The sequence below is a fragment of the Mesoplodon densirostris genome, chromosome 9 (genome assembly GCF_025265405.1).
Source record: "Mesoplodon densirostris isolate mMesDen1 chromosome 9, mMesDen1 primary haplotype, whole genome shotgun sequence".
NCBI classification, from domain to species: domain Eukaryota; kingdom Metazoa; phylum Chordata; class Mammalia; order Artiodactyla; family Ziphiidae; genus Mesoplodon; species Mesoplodon densirostris.
In genome coordinates, this window is record NC_082669.1 from 24,829,266 (window position 1) to 24,849,766 (window position 20,501).

General features: G+C 42.9%; 1 protein-coding gene across 1 annotated transcript; it reads left to right on the top strand.

Annotated features, from left to right (window-relative positions):
- The first annotated feature begins 116 nt into the window (after positions 1–116).
- Positions 117–4,820, top strand: MRPL32 (mitochondrial ribosomal protein L32). The gene is made up of 3 exons (XM_060108183.1): positions 117–268; positions 1,869–2,050; positions 4,478–4,820. The coding sequence occupies exons 1-3, from the start codon at positions 139–141 to the stop codon at positions 4,730–4,732; spliced, it is 567 nt and encodes a 188-aa protein (XP_059964166.1). The 5' UTR covers positions 117–138; the 3' UTR covers positions 4,733–4,820.
- Positions 4,821–20,501: the final 15,681 nt, after the last annotated feature.

Consider the following 20,501-nt stretch of genomic DNA (forward strand, 5'->3'; position numbering starts at 1 on the left):
GGAAAGTCAGAGACGCTTCAGGGGCATGCTGGGAGTTGTAGTTCCAGGTGCGCGTTTGCCCGACTCTGCGTCTGTGCGCATGCTCGACGTAGGGGCGGGACCCAGCGTTCCGGTGGGCGTGGTTTACGGGCGAGCAACATGGCGCCTGCCATGCTGATGCTGAAGGTTCCGCCGTGGCCCGCAGCCCAGGGACTCCTCCGGAACTTTTGGGAGCAACTGCAGCGGAAACTTCGGCAGAGCCGGCCAGGCTTTCCCAGTCCTCAATGTGGTACGTAAAGAAAGCCTCCGTGGATGGGCTTCCCTGGTGGCGCAGTCGTTGAGAGCCCGCCTGCCGATGCAGGGGACACGGGTTCGTGCCCCGGTCCGGGAGGATCCCACATGCCGCGGAGCGGCTGGGCCCGTGAGCCATGGCCTCTGAGCCTGTGCGTCCGGAGCCTGTGCTCCGCAACGGGAGAGGCCACAACAGTAAGAGGCCCGCGTACCGCAAAAAAAAAAGAAAAGAAAAGAAAAGAAAGCCTCCGTGGAGAGGGGTGGTGGGGAGGGGACCCCAGGCAGAGTGGTGGGCACCGCTCGTACTCTGCCCTGCTCCCGCGTCCTGATCTTCGGCCACGCGTAGGGGACGTTGTCCCGGACATGCACTTACTTAGAAACAAGAGACACCTGTTTTTGCTCCCCAGTCCCCTGCAAATAAGGGGGAAAAAAGTCCTCTGATCGTCTCCTTCGTACACAGAATGTAGCCGAAGCTCATTAGCTTAACATCAAGGGACGCCACTATCTAGATTCTCTTATCTTTCCTTTCCAGTCATCCCACCCCCTAAAGCAATTTGCTCTCTGTGGCGTTTGAGCTTTGTGCAGTTGAATCCGGATCCCGTGATTTTCCCCGGAAACTGATTTTAAAGGGAAGTGTCTTGGTTGTCAAAATTGTCATTGCTTTGACATTTACATTCCACTCGATTTCCAAGGTATCCCAAACATAATAATGATAATACCCAGGCAGTCTGAACCGTGAGACCCCTATATGTCAAAGCCTACATATGCTTCCTGAGATAATCTCCACAACAATCCCATTAGGTGTCTCCACTTTTCAACTGAAGAAGTAGGCTCAGAAAGGTCTCAAGGTCACACAGACCTTCCAGAGTCTGCGCTATTACATCAGGCTATGCATAGCAATACTTTTAGATATATTGACAAGGAATACCAGTTGTTAAGTGTTAGACAGCTTTGTATATTTTTAAGAGTTCCTAAAGTCAAAAGAACTGTTGCAAGTCTGAGGAATATAGCAAAGAGAAGGTAAAGGAATCTCTCTGATTTTATAAACAATTTTAAAAACAAAAGTGAAATGTTGATGGTCACATAAATAAATTAATATTCTACAAAGAGTGATGAGCTAGTTCTTTTCCTTAGAGAGCTGACGGGGATTGAGATTAAATATTATGAAGAACGAAGTGACTTAAAGGGCCTACCAGGATATGACTGAGGAGCTAACCCCATTTGAATGTAATATAAAACGGCAGTCAACAGTTACCTCAGTGCCAGTAGGAAGTGGATTTTGGAAATCTCAAGCTTAGATTTATTCATGTTTACTACTAAACCCCTGAGTTCTGTATTATGAGAAACTCTTGGTAGAATTTAACCGATTCATTTAAGCAGGTGCCACTAAGAAAAATTCTGTGTTCTTTAAAATTACTTTATGTATGAGCTTTACTATATTTCAGTAGCTACTAAGGTTTCCTGTTAAATGCCTGTTGAATGTAATATTTTATATGTGCCTTTTGATATATCATTGTTGATTGTTAAGGAGAATGATACCTGTAAATGGTCATTTAGAAGTTAGAAACTGATTCTGTATCTCCATGTTTGTTTTGTAGAACCAGCATTAGCGGTCCAAGGTCCAGCTATGTTTACAGAACCAGCAAATGATACCAATGGAAGTAAGGAGATTTCCAGCTTTTTGGAGAACATCTTTTGGATGGCAGCTCCCAAAAACAGACGCAGCATTGAAGTTAACAGGTGTAGGAGAAGAAACCCTCATAAGCTTATTAAAGTTAAGGTAATATGGTGATTTTTGTGGGTGTGCTTTTTCTCATGTCCACCACTGCATATTCTCTTGTTTTATTCACATAACTCATGAGTGAATTATTTTCAGATCTTACATGTCTACCTTCCTCTGGCCTAAATTAAATACAATATTCTCGTTATGTATGTGTGTGTATCTACTGTCTTGTAGCCTAAGTCTTAGGAACATAGTCACGGAGGGAGTTTAGAGTCTGGACAGAGGACTGGGCTGTTAAGAGTCTATGTGACTTTTGTATTGTGAGCTGTGCCAGTCCTAAGCTGTGTGATTTTGAACCATATACGAATAAACATTTTAACTATGGCAGACCCTAAAATTAAAGTCAGAAGCATAGATCTATTCGATTATGGGGTTTTACTAGCCCTTACAGATTTATTCTTTTCTTCACTGTATCCAATAAGGTACCGTGAAGGAAAATCCTTAGATAAGTAATAAAAATAGCTAATATCTATTAAGTGCTGATGATGTATCTAAGCGCTTTACATGGATTTTCTCATCATATCCTCACAACAGCCCTCCAGAGTAAATATTGTTTTGCTCAGTTTTAGGATGAAAAAACTGAGGCAAAAAGAATTTGCCCGTGGTCCCAGACTTAAAAGGTGAAGCCAGGATTTGAACCCTAGCAGTCTCCTACTGAAGTCGCATTCTTCTCTTGAAACTTAGTGTGTGTTCCGATCCTCAGACAGTTCTAGATCTCAGTGCTCCTTCTCCCTCACCCCCCCACCATGTCCCATGGGTACACTTTCTTCATTGATCTAGTAACAAAAATTTTAGCGTTTCTTACCCTTTTTTTTTTTTTTTTTTGAATTTTATTTATTTTTGGCTGCGTTGGGTCTTCGTTGCTGCGCGTGGACTTTTCTCTAGTTGCTGTTGTCTTCGTTGTGGTGCTCCGGCTTCTCATTGCGGTGGCTTCTCTTGTAGTGGAGCACAGGCTCTAGGCACGTGGGCTTCAGTAGTTGTGGCGCACGGACTTAGTTGCCCCACGGCATGTGGGATCTTCCCGGACCAGGGCTCGAATCCATGTCGCCTGCATTGGCAGGCGGATTCTTAACCACTGCGCCACCAGGGAAACCCAGCGTTTCTTACCTTTGATCTGTTAATTTATGGCTTTAACAGCCGTGATTTGAGTTCCTGTTTACTCCACGGCATTCCCCAGCAGTGGGGCAGTACAGATGGAACTCAAGGACAGAAAATGGACTTTCATGAGCCTCCACGTTCAGTATTAAACCAAACCCTTAGAACTTAAGCTCTAAAGTATTATTGATTCACAGTTGGGACCAGACTTAAAATGTGCAACTGAAAAATACTTCATTAATTGAGGCACCAGTAATTCATACAGTTTGAGAGAATTTAAGAGTTTAGGAATGAGATCTGTTACATAACTTCCCTGACTTTGTTTTTTTCTGAGGGAAAAGAATAGCTCTCGTCTTGCACATTCATTTGCTTTGGTGAATTGTTTTCTGCTACATATTGTGTGTTAGGCTGAGGGATTTGTTAGGAAAAGGGCACCAAGTGACGGTGGGTATTTTTTCCATACCTCGAAGTTGGATGTGCGATCCAGTTTCCAGGTATTGGAGTAAGATGAGAAGTCGGTGAGGCAAATGATTTGCAAGGTTTTTTGTTTCTTTCAGAAAATGGAGTTCTTTTTGTCGTCTGCCTCACAGATGTTTGTAGATTAATCTTCGGAAGTGCTCAGAGTTTCTTTGATGTTCCCGTTTACTATTTTTCTTTATATTTCAAACCTACCTTTAGAACACAATGAAAGGACTTCTTTAGAGGTTAGAATTGTCTTATTAAAGTTGGGTAGACATATAAAACTCATGAAAATACCCTCAAATTGTAATATATAGGGAGTTTTACATTAAGGAATAATCAGTGTTCATTTATAGGAAGAAAACTCACACTGCAGACCAGCTATACTTCATATAGGAATTTGAATTACACTCTGATGACCAGGGGAAGCCAACTTGTAATGTGTTTACCATCTTGTTCTTCCCAGGATAGACTGAAAGAAAAAGTGAATTCCCTTTACCTTGGTGTCTTATTTAAGATGCTGGCTGTGTGGTTCACCCCAATGTGTTGATGGGCTCCTTATCAGATGTTTAGTTTTTGAGGATGGGGGAATGGAGTACCGTTTCACATAATAAGACTGTTGTATTTAAGTAAAAATGTACCAGATTCAAAGTCGGTAGACCTGAGTTCTAGTCCCAATTTTTCTACTAATTCAAATCAGTGTGTGTCCTCAGTTTCCCTATTAAAATGGGGTTGAACTGGGTGGTCCTGTGACCTTGTGCGGCATGGACATTCCAAGAAGGTTTACATATAAGCCTCATTCCTGTCGGTGATGTGTGTGTTATGTTGCCTCTTGTTAAAATGTTGTTGTTTGGTTGGTTTTTTTTTAAGAACAATATAGACGTTTGTCCTGAATGTGGCCACCTGAAACAGAAACACGTCCTCTGTGGCTATTGCTATGAGAAGGTGTGTAAAGAGACAGCGGAAATCAGACGACAGATAGGGAAGCAAGAGGGAGGCCCTTTCAAGGCTCCTACCGTGGAGACCACGGTGCTGTACTTGGGGGAGACACCCTCCAAGCAAGACCAGGGCAAGAGGATCATCGAGCGAGACCGGAAGCGGCCATCCTGGTTCACCCAGAATTGACAGCAAACGTGTTTCGAGAGGATAACTTCACACAAGACGTTTCTCCTGAAAAAGAGGAAAATTCTTTGTTTTTATGTTGGTTGTGTGCTTGTTTTTAAATCATCAGCATAGCCTAAAACATTCTTTATAAGCAGTTAGTTTTTTGCAGGTAATTTGAAGAATGCATCAGGAGTAAAGTCTGAAAATGTTTGTTTATGCAGAGGCTCAATGGATTTATGTGTCTGTTGCTATTATACTATGAAGTTTTAGTGAACAGAATTTTCAGGACAGAAAAATAAAACATAATTTAAAATTCATAGCCAGAATTATGCGTCTGGGCTCTGGTTTTGTTTGTTTGCCACTGGTTTTACTTACAAGAATACTTACACAAATGCTTTTGTTTAAGTAACACCTGAAAATAGGTTATTTAAATTCTGGGTATCACTTTTTTAAGACGGTAGATGTGTAGCAGTAAGAAAAAGTTCGTTCTGTTTGGTTTTTTTGTTTGTTTGTTTTAGCAAATTAAAATGGCCTTTGTATGGCACTTTATAGGAGACATGTTCATTTACTTAGAAGTAGTTCTTGACATTTCACATTAAATCAAGATGACATTCAGAATTCATTAGATGGCTCATGAGATCTGTAATTTGTAGTCTGGGGAGAGAGATTTTTTAAAGGAGATGTGAGTGAATTCAGTAGCACACAGAAAATGTGCTGAGGGGGTTGCCCTTGCATTTTCCTTCTAGGATGACCTTTTAGTTTATTTCACATTTCATCATATTTATCTCTATAGCAATGGCCTTTTTAACTTAACGCAATTCATTTCATATTTCCATCTCCTTCCCCCATTCCTGTGTCTACCCTGAGTCCAAGGTTTGCTGTTTCCTGCCTCGTTGAAAACAATAATAAAAGTGAGGTAGCGTATTAAAACACAAAGTAAGAGAATTGTAGTTGAATGGAAAATTAATAGACAAAATAAGATAAAGCCCAGGGATATATTCAAAACAAAATGCATGCTCCAGTAGCCTGAGTACTTACAAGAATTAGGCAGTGAATTCAACCCTGAACTTGCTTTGCCTTGAAAAGGACGTCCATTGATAAGTCTCCACAAGAGACATAATCCAGAAGTATACTTCTATCCTGGTACTGAGGCCTAAGGTAAGTTTTGCCCCTGGGACTTCATGAGGACTCTGATGGGGTCATCCATGTTAACATTCCTAGAAGTAAAATGACCAGTGTCATGCGGTACAGTACAGATCGATGATATATTGGAGTGCAATTCAGTGAAAGCAAATCCTTAAATCTTCCAAAGTACCGGAGTCCCAGTAAATAGCTCTTTAAGACTTAGCTCCACCCACACATTAAAAAAAAAAAAAATTCTGCAGGAATTGTTGTCTGCGTATTCTTATTAAGGCAATCCTCTGCAGATACTGATTTTTCCTCTGACAAGCCTTAGAAATGCCTAGTGTCAAACTTGAGGCAGGTATACTTGGAAGCTAATGCTAAAAAGTACACACCTGAATCTTCCACCACCTACTCAGCATCGCGGTTGACTATCTTAACAGGTTGCAAAGTGTATGTCTGGGTAACATATTGTCCACTGATTTAGCAGAAAGCTACACAGATGAACCTGCTGAGAATGTGTGGGCAGGTCCACTTTTCTGTTTGCTACTCATGGGCAGATAAACATCAAATGCATCCCCAAATTAGCAAACCCAGATATCTGGTTCATGTCAGAAAGCCATGTCATTAGGGAAAGTGCCTATCCCTTTTTTTGAAGAGGTTGTCCCCACAAAGTTATCTTTATAACAGACTATATCACTTAATACCTCCATTTTTTTTTTACTCTCAGGAAAAAGAAAACACATGAGTTTGAATAAAATCATTTACATAACCGATTCGTTCATGTTCTGAACAGTAGAGATGAACTTCATCCCTACCTGTCTGCGTCGTCAAGATGTTGAGACATTACTTTTGGAAGGAGGGGTCCAAGTTCTGTTTGGGAGAGGTGGGTCAGGAGGTGATGTCCCCTCTGAGCTTGGTGACAGTCCCCTCCATCTTCCTGTCTCCTTTAGCCAGTTCCTAGCAGATTGCCAGATGCTGAAGATCTAAGCGCCTGACTTCACTGCATCTCCTAGCCAGGGTCCTCCTTCAAACCCTAATCATCTCTTTTCCGAGCTGTTACAATGCCCTTTCCAATTACTGGTTTCCAGTCTTCTCATATTTCTCATTCATTTTAATAGTTTTTCAATTACAAAATTAATACACCACTATAGTTAATGAAGCAATGCACAGTATATAAGCGAAAAGTGAAGAATTGTTACTCTACCGCTATGGAGTATATGCTTCTAAATGCCACACTCTGCCACGTGGTGGTTTCTGAAACACTTCTGATCGTATCGCTCCCTGGTCAAAACCAGACTCCTAATGAAACCCTCTCTGGTGTCCTCACGATCTGTCCCAGTCTTTGTGCCCACCTCCCAGCACAGCGAGGTACACACCCCACACCTCAGTTTGTTGAAATCATAACCACGTGTAGCAGAGCTTGTGACGCCGTCCTCAGCACGCATCACCCCCCCATCCCCATTTGGGCCCACTCTGTCCCACCTCACTGAGTCTCCCTCTCAGACCCCCTCACTGATTCCTTCTCTCCCCCCCTAACCTCTTGAGAGTGCCCAAGGCTCCATTCTTAGGGGTCTCATACACTGTTACGGCTTTAAACGGCAACTCTATCTTGACGCCTTCCAATTTGGTGTGGGCCAAATTTCTGGCACGGGCCTCTCCCCTGAACTCCAGATTCATATTCAACTGTGTACAGTAAGCCCCCTACATACAAACCTTCAAGTTTCGAACTTTCAAAGATGCATCAGCGCGTTCCATCAGCGTCAGGCGTGAGAGAGATTGCAGCCTGCCCTACATCTCCTATTACTGACGATCCTTCAGCTCTACCATCTCCCACCTCCTCTCCCCGCTCCAGTCAGTAACTCTTCTTGCCTGTTCACTGGATGCCAGCCCCTGGATGCCAGCTGTTGTACTGCACTGCTGTACTTTTCAAGGTACTGCACCGTAAGATTAAAAATGTTTTCTTTATTTTTTGTGTTTGTTTTTTATGTATTATTTGTGCGAAAAGTATTATAAACCTATTACAATATACTACTATATAGCCAATTGTGTTAGCTGAGTACCTAGGCTACGTTTGTTGGACTTAGGAACAAATTGGACTTATGAATGTGCTCTCAGAACAGAGCTCGTTCGTATGTAGGAGACTTACTCTGCTTGGCCTTCCAGTCGAATGTCTAACAGATGTCTTCACTCAGTGTCTACACTCAGAATCTTTTCTCTCCAGGTCCTACTATTCCCTGCCCTCCCACCCCGACCACAGTCTCCTCCGTCTCGGTTGATGGCAAGTCCATTCTCCTAGTTGCTCAGTCATCCTTGACTTTGATGTCTCTCTGTCTCTCTCTCTCACCCAATCTGTAAGCACATCCACAAATCCCACTGGTTCTACATTTAAAATATACTTAGATTCGGACCATTCATCACCACCTGCACCATTACCGCCCTGATCACAGCCCCCATCATCTTGCCTAGAAAACCAAAGTAGCCCACTAACTGGTCTCCCTGCCACCACCTTGATCTCCTATAGTCTATTCCCAACACAGCAGCCAGAATCCTTTCAAAACAGGTCAAATCATGTCTCCTCTCTCTTCAAATTCCTTTATTCAAAACCTTAACTCAGATGAAACATGCAGATACATACATGAGGATTTTTGCTTTACGTGATCAACACAAACACACAAACATATGTATATATACAAATTCCTTGTAAGTCTTGGTAAATCAAAAGTATTTTAGGTATTTAGAATGACCTCTATTTAAAGAAGTTGTGATAAATCTTTTTAATATATGAATGATTTTTTTCATAATTCGTGTGGTATGACTTAAACTCAAGATTTCCTCTCAAAAGAAGTACAAAGAGTAGGGGCCTTGCATACATCCCCGGTATGGAGATCATTTTAACACTCTCCTCAGAGAACTAATTCTTATCCCTACTGCTACCCTCCCATACGCAGTTGTTATGTTTCAGGGACAGGATTAGTCCCTCAATATCTCTAAATCTGTGCTTTGGGACTCTACGGTCTATGATTAGCGTTTCTTTTCCTGGCACACACACTGAAATAGATGATCTGTCTTCACTGCAGCTGGTAAGAAGCAATGTCATCCCGTGGCCTATATCGGTGCCTGGCATCTGAATTTGTGCCTCCGGAACAGAACGGTTGTCTCTTGCAGGAGCTGTTCTCACTTGTCTCGACAGCAGAGGGCAACCGAGAGAGAGCATGTTCCTGGTGCCCTAGCGTCTGCCCCAGCCCACTTTTCGCCGGGCTACTTTTACCGCCTGGGAAGCACTTGGAGTGGTCGAGCCTTTCCGTCACCACCAACCCTCCCGCCCCCGCTGTCCCATTGACGTCCTGTGCCGTCCCCTTCGCCACGTTTGGGAAGTCGCTAGTGACTGTTAAGGATGCTATTTGGAGCAAGGACGGAAGGAGAGCTAGAAGGCCAACCTGTTCCGGTCTCCTGGATCCTGTTTTTTTGTGTTTTGGGTGGTTTTTTTTTTTTTTCTTTTTTTAACTTTTTATTTTATATTGGCGTATAGCTGATTAACAATGCCGTGTCCGCTTCAGGTGCACAGCAAAGTGATTCAGTCATACATATAGGTGTATCTATTCTCTTACAAATTCTCCTCCCATCTAGGCGTCACATAATACGGAGCAGAGTTCCCCGAGCTACACAGCAGGTCCCCGCCGGTCATCCATTTTAAATACAGCAGTGGTACATGTCAATCCCAACCTCCCTAACTATCCCTCCCCCCACTCCCACCCCGCCCCCCACGACAACAAGCTCGTTCTCTCAGTCTGTCTGTCTGTTTCCACCTCGCAAATAAGTTCACCCCCGTCACCTCTCTTTTAGATTCCGCACATAAGCGACACCACCTCGATCTCTGTCCGACCCACCCCACCCAGCACGACAATCCCCAGGTCCATCCATGTTGCTGCAAACAGCACCACCCCTGTTATTCACGCTCAGAGCCAGCTTGGCAGTTCAGCCTGGACACGCAGTTCGGGAGGTACCACAACTCAGGCATCCCGAGCCGCCTCGCTAGGGGGCAGCAGGTGAACTGTACTGAGTCAGCTCCAATGAGATCAACACCCATCGGGCTCGGCAATGCTGGGACCTGCCTGTTACCACCAAAGCCATCCGCGTGTGGAGAGCAGCCAGGATTTCTTAACGGGGAGACAGCGCTGTCTGCAACGCTGAGCCCAGGTGCTGGCTGCTGTCCTCTGCCCTGGCCTTTAACGATGCTCTCCTGCGTGGGAGCGCGCCTCCACCCTCTTTCCCGACCCCACGCCCTCGCAGTGCACGCAGCCTGCTTCGTGATGAAATTCTTTCCAAGAGCTTTTTGCAGGGTAAAAGCTCAGAACGCCACTACTTGGTAGTTATCTCTCCAGTATTCTCTAATATTAACATTTCAGTGGCTAAAGAGAAGTACCAATTTTCTCATTGCCATTGCTGTAATCCTGTAGTTCTCAACAAGGGGCGATTCTCTCCTCGACCCCGGGGATGGGAAATGTCTAGTGACATTTTTGGTTGTCACCACTTGGAGTGGAGGAAGAGGAGAGCTACTGGCTTCTAGTGGGTAGAAGAAAGGGATGACCCTAAACATTTCCCCATCAAACTCAATAAAGCTAATTTTATTTTGAATAAAATATGTGAAAAGAAAATAGTTTCGTTTTCTAGAAGTTCCACTTTCATCTTATCTTCTCCGTACTTTAAACTCTCAAGATAACCCTCAGTTCTAAGCCTCCAGGTCTAATTTTCCTATTGCTCTCCAGGCCCATATATCCAAATAACACCAGGGATTTCCATTAGAATGTTACCTCACAGCCTTACCAATTCTTCCAAATCTTTCCCCCAGAATTTGCTTCTCTGGTAGCCTAGTTTGGTTCACTTATTCATTCAACAAACATCTACCCTGTCTAATATTTATTTGCAACTATAGCACACTCCTGCTTGGCTAAATGACATCTCAGGATTAGCACATGGAAAAACTATTGATCACCCCTCCAACCCATCCCCATCAGCCAAACCTGTACCTGACCCAAACTTTCCCACCCTGATAACAGTCATTGCCTCGTACAAAGTTGCTCAAGCAAAACCCTAGTCATTCTTGATTTTTCTCTTCCCTTCTCATTGGACCTACAATTCAAAAGCAACTCCTCTTAACTTTACCCCAATGACATATCAGAGGCCTGAGGCAATTGGTTTGGAGCCATAGGCAGGGATGCAAAGAGAATGATTAGGGAGGGGCAAGAATGGGTCTTGGGCAGTAATCTAGGTCAGAGATGATATAGTACAGACCAGGGTGGTGGCAGTGGACATAGAGAGAACAAGAGGAAGTTGAGGTGTATTTCAGAAACAGAATAGATGGGACTCTGATTACGAATCAAGGATGATTCCCAAGTTTCTAGCTTGAGCAACACAGGAGATGTGATTAGGAAGCCTGTGTGAGGTGAAGGCAGGTTATGGGGAAAACTGAAGATGCCCATTTTTGACACGTTTTTTTTTTTTTTTGAAATATTATTGGACCTCCAAGCTGAGATGTAGGGGCAGCAGATGGACATGTGAGTGTGTAAAGTCAGAAGCAGTCAGCACATGGAATCTTAGTTCCCCAACCAGGTATCGAAACTGGGCCATGGCAGTGAAAGCCCAGAATCCTAACCACAAGGCTACCAGGGAACTCTCCCAGATGGGATGTTTTTAAAGCCATGGAAATGAACGGGATTATCCAGGGCAAGTATTCAAGAGAGAGAAGAGAACCATAAACTGAGGGGGAAATCAGGAGATGTTGTCCTGCCACAGATCCCAAGAGTGGAGAGCATGTTGAGGAGAGGAAGCCATACATTCTGTCAGATGTGCCTGGAATGAGGATCGAAAAGGGCCCAACGATTGCGGCAAATGGAATTGGTTTGTGACATGACAAAAGCGATTTCATTTGTGTGTTGGTGGCAGAAGCCAGATTGGAGTGGGCTGAAGGCTAGATGAACTGAGGATATGGAGGCTGTGTTCCTAGACAGTTCTTCGCAACAGTCATCCTCTCAGAGGAGTAGAGAAGTGAGGCAACAGCTGGAGGAGGGGTGGGGATGGAGGGGCCAGTGTGTGTGTGTGTGTGTTTTGCAAACTGAGAGAGCAAACATGTATTTATGCTCATGGGAATTATCCAGTAGAAGAGGAGATTGTTAGGGCTTTCCTGATGGCGCAGTGGTTGAGAGTCCGCCTGCCGATGCAGGGGACACGGGTTTGTGCCCCGGTCCAGGAAGATCCCACATGCCGCGGAGCGGCTGGGCCCGTGAGCCATGGCCGCTGAGCCTGCGCATCCGGAGCCTGTGCTCTGCAACGGGAGAGGCCACAACAGTGAGAGGCCCACATACCGCAAAAAAAAAAAAAAAAAGAGGAGACTGTTGGCAAAATGATGGAAAGAAGACAGCCAGACAGCCAGATAGAGGGAGCTGTCTTTAATGAAGTGAGAGGATGGGCCCAAGTCTCACTCTTCAGAAAGAGGAATGCACCCTCTAACCTAACATCTGAAGGTTAAACCAGGAGGAAGACCTGGGACAAGGTTGCACCAAGTTCGTATCAAGGAAATGGTTTTGCTCATTAAAAATAATGAGTAGAACTATATAAAACATAGATAATCAACAAGGACCTACTATATAGCACAGGGAATTCTACTCAATACTCTGTAATAACCTATATGGGAAAAGAATCTGAAAAAGAATAGATATATATATATGACTGAATCACTTTGCTGTATTCCTGAAACTAACACAACATTGTAAGTCAACTATACTCCAATATAAAATTAAAATTAAAAAATGAGTAGAAAGTAGTTGTAGTATTTATGGGGAGAAACTAAAAATTGGTTTTGCAAAGGAAACAGCAGTTGCAGCCTAACTCTTCTGAATCCCCAGACTGGTAGCCACATGTATGATAACTTTTCTTAGGTTTTATTTTTATGCTTATGACCTTATTCCGTGTTGTCAGATTAACAAAAGTCATTTCTTCAACTTTCCTATGATTTGATTTTTTTTTACATGCAAAGCTCTACTACATCTAGAATTAATTTTGATATGTGATATATGGACAAAATCTAAAATGATTTTTTTTTTTACCCTCGGGTGCATCACTGATTTCATCTTTAGAGAAATGTCTATTCAAGTCCTTAGCCCATTTTGAATCAAGTTGTTTGATTTTGTTGTTGTTGTTGAATTGTGGGAGTTCTTTATATATTCTGGATATTAACCCCTTATCAAATATATGGTTTACAGATATCTTCTCGTGGATTGCCTTTTCACTCTATGGATGGCATCCTTTGATGCACAAAAGATGAATACTATTTAACATTTACACACTTTTCCATTATAAATTCTTGCATATGATAGGGTCTGTCTCAGGCTATTCCTTCCCATTTCTGTTCGTGAACCACAACAATGCCATTTTAATTACTGCCACGTTATAATGCATTTTCCTGCATGGTAAAGGAGGTATCTCCTCCTTACTCTTCATTGTCTAAAAAAAAATTAGCTCTGTATTTTTCAGAACAGACTTTAGAATCATTTGGGCCAGTATTATATTCATTGGGATTTTGCTTGGGATAATATTAACCCTAAAATTTAATGAATTTGGCATATTTAGTCTTTCTACATAACATGGTATTTTGTATATTTATTTCATCTTATTTCCTACCCTTAATTAAGATTCTCTGGTTTTCCTCATACAGATCCCATGCATTCATTGCAAGGGTCAGTTCAATGCCCTTGACCCAAAATGCTGGCAGTGTAGAGGAGACTGTATCTTATTAGTCAGCCAGTGCAGCTTCCGCCTCCATCAGAGACGTCCTATTTACCAGAGTAGCCGAAGAAGCCAAAAGAAATCTGAGAAGCCTGATTCATTTCCATACTTTTCTGGAATATGCCTAGAAGTCTGGGTCTCTGAATCTGCCCTCACAACAGCCCAATCTATAATTTTGCTTTTCCCATTTTCCTGCCATTAGACTTAGATGAAGCAAATAATTCCATTTGGTCAATATATTGATGATTTAATGGCCGGTGTTATGTGTCATGTGTCATTCCAGAGGCTTAATGGTTATTTCTGCTGATACAATCTTCCAGAATATGAAGGCCAGGGACATCTAAGTGTATACTTTGAGCTAGCATCGGACGTGGTTGACAGGAGATAAACATGAGCACGAGGAAAGATAAATTCTCAAACCCTTTTAAAAAATTATTATTTCCAGTTAACGCCATCATTCGAAAACAGTATCAGTCTTTATATTAAACTCAAAACCATTTTCTTGTGGCTTCCCTGGTGGCACAGTGGTTGAGAGTCTGCCTGCCGATGCAGGGGACACAAGTTTGTGCCCCGGTCCGGGAAGATCCCACATGTCGCGGAGCGGCTGGGCCCGTGTGCCATGGCCGCTGGGCCTGCGCATCCGGAGCCTGTGCTCCACAATGGTGAGAGGCCCACGTACTGCAAAAAAAGAAAAAAAAAAAACCATTTTCTTCACTATGATGGGGGACATTTAATGAACATCTATTATATGTCAGACATTTTACATACGTTATAAATAATCTTTAAAATAACATTGTAGAGTAGATATTAATCACCACAGCTACTGTTTGTTGAGTGTCTACAATGCATGAGGCCCAGTGCTAAGTGTTCTACATAGATTACTTATTAAACTTTTATATGGCATATATTGCTGGAAAATTCTAACTGACATTTTTTTCTGTGATATTTCCCTGTGTCTGATCCAGAAAGCCAGATATTTTAATTTCTCAAGGAAGGAAAAACAGAGAGAAAAAAAGGAAAGCTTTAAAAAATCCTGGTCTTTAAGGAAGAAAGCAAAGAACTGATTTGGGGAAGGCACATGTTAGTAAATAAGGTTCCTCGTCCCAAGGACTTGATAAATGCCCTGGGCCAGAGAGCAGGAGTCTGAGAAAGTTCCCTGTGCTCTGCGCCCCAGCTCCACCCGATCCCCAGTCAAGCTCAACCCTTGGAGGGAGGCCTAGAGTCTTCCTTTTTGGGTGCAGACTCGGGGAGGCTGAAGGACTCCAGGGGAGAAGAGAGGAGCCACAGAATGTCTGGTCCTGACTGTGTTGCCAACAGCAACCAAGGGTGATACTCCAGGTCACGTGGATGGAAGACCAGAGGGCCAGACAGGGTGACGGCTTCTCAGTGGACACTGAGAGCCTATGTCTGCCCTGTCTCCCGTCACATGTTACTAGGTAAGGCCTCCAAAATCTCAAGGGAAAAAAGGAAAGCATCCCTGAGAAAGATAGGGTGCTGCGTGTGTGTGTGGCGGTGGGGGGGGACCCGTGAACCCTGAATCAGCAGCCGGGTCTGTCCCCTGGCAGAATGGAGCCTCACCCTGTGATGTGAGGTAGACTCAGGTGCAGAAGCAAGGCCTGGCCAGCGTCAGACCAGCAAAAGGGCTACCATTTGAACCTCAACTGGTTCTAAATCCAAAACCTTAGGGGCTTATTTGCAGCAACATGGATGCAACTAGAGATGATGATACTAAGGGAAGTAAGTCAGACAGAGAAAGACAAATACCATATGATAGCACTTATATGTGGAATCTAAAATACGACACAAATGAACCTATCTATGCAACAGAAACAGAATCACAGACTTGGAGAGCAAACTTATGGTTACCAAGGGGGAGGAAGGTGGGGAGTGATGGGTTGGGAGTTTCGGATTAGCAAGTACAAACTATTATATAGAGAACTGATAAACAACAAGGTCCTACTGTATAGCACAGGGAACTGTATTCAATATCCTATGATAAACCATAATGGAAAAGAATATTAAAAAAGAATGTATGTGTATATATATATATATATATATATATGTATATATATATATATACATATATATATATATATATATGTATGACTGAATCACTTTGCTGTACAGCAGAAATTAACACATTATAAATCAACCATACTTCAAAAATAAAAAATAAATAAAGAGAGGGAGAAAAGAGTGAAATGTTAGAGGTTTATCACTGTGATAGACCACCCTGGGGTTTACAGACAGCAAAAATGACACACACGGGCTTCCCTTGTGGCGCAGTGGTTGAGAGTCCACCTGCCGATGCAGGGGACATGGGTTCGTGCCCCGGTCCGGGAGGATCCCACATGCCGTGGAGCAGCTGGGCCCATGAGCCATGGCCGCTGAGCCTGCGTGTCCGGAGCCTGTGCTCCACAACGGGAGAGGCCACAACAGTGAGAGGCCCGCGTACTGCAAAAAAAAAAAAAAAAAAAAAAAAGGACACACACTTACCCACAGCCTGGAGCTCATAGTGGGGAGGTCGAGTCTGAGGCCTGCTTGGGCTCCTCCTCGCGGCCTCCACAGAGTTTGTGTGTGCACATCTTAAAGCTGCACCTTCTAATTCTTAGAACAAATGTTGGCCAGCTTCCCAGATGGCATATGGATATTTATAGTAGAATTTGTTCAAGCTTGAAAGGAAATGCTGTGTCTAATGGCTTCATTTGGAGCTGACGACATTCAAGCCTAGACTTACCCAAGATCACAAAGCTAATGAATGTTACACGTGGGTCTAGAACTGTTTACCTGGATCATGATCCCGGCCATACATGACTTTTCAAATATTCGTTCTTTTAATAACACAAATACCAAACGTCATCAGAAATTGAGGTGATGAGACATTCTCACTGTAGCTTCTGGAGGTAACAATACTTCTTTTCCCATGGTTATGATACCAGTTTATACAAAGAGTAGTAGGTATAATAGACCTGGTGATTTCCTTCTAACACTAGGTTTACCATGTTGAATGGTGCAGGTGTAGAACATTTCCGTCATTTCAGAAAGGACCGTGGGACAGCACTGCTCTACAGAAAACTGATCAAGGAGTAAAATGGATTTGATGGAGTTCACTCTGAATACTGTCAATTTTCAAAATCTCCTTAATGTCAAAATACTGGGGTTAACACACCCTCTACCCATCTCTGTATTTTATACTTAAGACAATATTAGTTAAATGAATGATAATTTACAATTCCCCAGGCTTACATGTGAAAATCCATCTCACTGTGACATCACCAACACTGAAGACATTTTACAGATGTGTTTCTATTTTATGATCCTTTCTTCAAAAGAAGCAACTTCTGTACTTATTTATAAATTTTACCCTCTTTTCCTTGTTCAATTCATTAATCAGTTTTGCCTTTATTATTTCATAAATATCCATTTATCTAAATAGATGAATGGATAAAAATAAAATTAGTCAAATCTAAGTATGTTTTTCATCTGTTTTCATAGTGTAGGAGTAATGAGTTAAAGCTTTCCATGACAATTGAGTTTTTGAAGTTTTCTCCTTGTGTTTTGAATATTTAAAAATTTCTTGTGATGAAATGTTATTTTTCACATGGTAAGAAATAATAGAGAGATCATACATATACTTTAACTCAGTTTCCCCCAATGGTAACATTTGTAAAACTGTAGTGTAATATCACAACCAGAATATCAACATTCAAACAATCCATGGATCTTATTCAGATTCTTCCAGTTTTACTTGTACTTGTGTGTGTGTGTGTGTGTGTGTGTGTGTAGCTCTAAATAATTTTATCAGAGTCAAGATACTGAACAATTCCATCACCACAAGGACCCCTCTCCTGATTTATATTTTAAATATAGAAGATAATTACATGATTCAAAAATGAGTACTGTATATTAAGACATAATTAGAGAAGTCAGCCTTCCATCCATATCCTCTTAACTCTATTTCCTCTCTTTCATTATCAATAATTTTTTAAAATTTTGTTCTTGTTTTATTCTTTCACTGTTTTTCTGAAAATGTAAGCAAATACCTATATCTCTCATATTTTTCCCCCTTCTTTCATGTAAGAACACAGAAGAAATAAAGTTTTCTTAACACTTGCCTTTTCTGCTTAATAATTGTATCTATTGGGATAGGCTAGGGTCTGCCTATATTAAACCAGCACTGAAATCTCAGTGGTTTGAAACAAACAAACAAACAAAATCCACTCTTGTTTCTACATTCCCTCATTTCCCTGATTACTGTTTGAATCTGCCCTTTGGAACTCAGGGAAGGTCTAGGAGGCTGAAGCCTTTTTTCCTGCAGACAAGAAACGGGGACACAGAAAGGCTTTTGTGCCCAGGAGGACCCTGCAGCACCCTGCTCAGTTTTATGACCACAAAGCGCCGCTTTGGGGTTCTCAGAGTTTTTAGTGAATATCTGGGTAGATGGCCCAAGGTCTGATAAACCAGTTAGAGGTTTAAAGAGGAGGGAGTCTATATTGTCCTAAATGTTATAACTCACTAGCTCTGAGTCTCAATCACCGATTGTTGTGGTTTTACAAGATGTCTACAATTCTTTGCCAATCTCCCTCTCAGAAGGTGGAGCTCAGTTCCTCTCTGCACGGGCATGAGTGGGACTTAGAGATTTACTTCTAGCAAATGGAATGTGCAGACGTGACAGTAGGTGACTTCTGAAACTAGTCATAAAAGGCATCATGGCTCCCTCTTGCTGCCCTGAATCACCCACCCTGGGGGAAGTCAGCTGCCACTGCATGCGGTGGCCCTACAGAGGGGTCTCTGTGGTGTGGAGCTGAGGCCTCCTACCAACAGCTGTGTGCCTAAGCCAGATTCTGGATCCTGCAACATAGTCAATGTTTATTGTTTTAAGCCACTAAGTTGTGGAGTAATTTTTACTCAGCAATAACTAACTTTACCCCAGTGAAGAAGTATTTTTCAGGAGGAAAAAAAAGAAAGACAGTGGGTCTGCCTGGATGGGGGTCAGGATTGGGTCTGAGAGGAGAAGGCCGTGGAGAGGTGGCCCTTCACTGGTAGAACCACTCAAGGATGCCACCATGGCCGAGCCAGTTTCTAAGTCAGGCTTTCTCAGTTCCTTCAACTGCATTTTCTTCATAACCCATAGATGATCAGATTCTCAGTCCTGGTGGATGGATGGTAATGACAATACCTCTCATTCACTAAGCAATGACTCCATGCTCAGCATGGTTCTGAGCACATTATGTGTATGAAGTCACTTACTCTTCACCCCAACCCTCTGAAGTAGATTTGCAGGTGTGGAAATGCAGTTACAGAGGCTTCCCTGGTGGCGCAGTGGCTAAGACTCCTCGTTCCCAATGCAGGGGGCCTGGGTTTGATCCCTGGCCTGGGAGCTAGATCCCACATGCATGCCACCACTAAGAGTTTGCATGTTTCAACTAAGGAGTCTGCATGCCACAACTAAGGAGCCTGCGAGCCACAACTAAGGAGCCCACATGCTGCAACGAAGACCCAACACAACCAATGCATAAATTAAATAAATATGTTAAAAATAAGTAAAATAAAGAACAAGTTAAAAAAAAGAAAGAAACTGAGTTACAGAAAAGTCAAGTCATTTCTTCCACATCACAGACCCAGGATGGGTAGGTTCCAAGTCCGGGTAGACAGGCAGCAGGGACCATGCTCAACCATAGTTCTGTGCAGCAAATGAGACTAATCTGTCTATAAGAAGAACAGCAATTTAGTAATTAGTGATGATCATGATGGGAGCCCTGTTTCCAATGATCCAAATACTTCTCCTGCAATTTAGGGCACCCCTCTTTGCAGGAACAAGATACTAGATGTTCACAAAAGAGCATGGAAGCTCGGGGTGGGGGGGGGGTGGAATCACTCTGGGGATGTGGAATCACAAAAGAGCATGGAATCACAAAAGAGCATGGAAGCGCTGAGCAGTGGTGGAATCACTCCTCCCTACACAGGAGATCACCTTTCCAGGGCCATCCCTGTCCTCAAAATTAAGGGTCTTTCCCCCTGGGACTGAGCTTCTGTTCATGTGGATCATCCTTTTATGCTGTGACCACCTGCTCTCCCTGAGTGTCTGGGAGTAACAGCCTGTACCCACCAAGTGAAGGTTAGACCAACTCTTGAAGTTCAGAGGTCAGATCTGAGATCTGAATTTGAACACATGGAGCCTTGAAGAGGTGAGACAGGGTGAGATTATTCAGAAGCTTAAATGCCAGCCTGACAAGTTCAGCCTTTATTCTATAGGCAACTACTTTCCCCACAAGAATCTTTCACATTTCTCAAAATGTGAAGGCTCTCAGTCAAACTGTGTAAGTGGCCTATGAGGGGGTAATCAAGACACAATTTAGAGAGGAGGAATTTGCTTTTTTTTTTTTTTGGAATTTGCTTTTTTTCTGAAGAAGTGCTTGAGTTCACACGCAGCACTCTGGGAATACTTGGTTTGTAGGCTGGGGACAGGGGAATTCAGAAGGTGTACTCTTGAGGGGAAATAAAAGGATGTGAGGATAAGGGAAGAGAAAAAAAAGGAACTAAACTTCAGACATAAACAAAGACTCAAACCTAAGGTTAGCTTGATATATAGATGTCAAAAGAGGCTGGGCTGACATCTGCAACCTAACCTCAACTCTGAACTTCATCTCCACCTACAGATCCAACAACCTTCTCTAAGCTAGTATGTCCGAAAGAGAATCCTTGACTTTTTTCTCCTTCTGTCTGATCTTCTCTTCCTTCAGGCTTCCCTCTTTCAGTAAACGCTAGCATTATTCATCTAGTACGTCCCCCGCTCTTGAAGTTATCCTTGTCTCCTCTCCTACCACATGTCCAGTCTTTCAGCAAAGCCTGTTGGCTTCACCTTCAAAGTACAGCATGAACC

Coding starts and splice junctions, on each gene's coding strand:
- MRPL32 (XM_060108183.1), top strand. CDS start 139: ATGGCGCCTGCCATGCTGATGCTGAAGGTTCCGCCGTGGCCCGCAGCC. Junction 269..1,868: donor CTTTCCCAGTCCTCAATGTG/GTACGTAAAGAA, acceptor TTTGTTTTGTAG/AACCAGCATTAGCGGTCCAA. Junction 2,051..4,477: donor ATAAGCTTATTAAAGTTAAG/GTAATATGGTGA, acceptor TTTTTTTTTAAG/AACAATATAGACGTTTGTCC.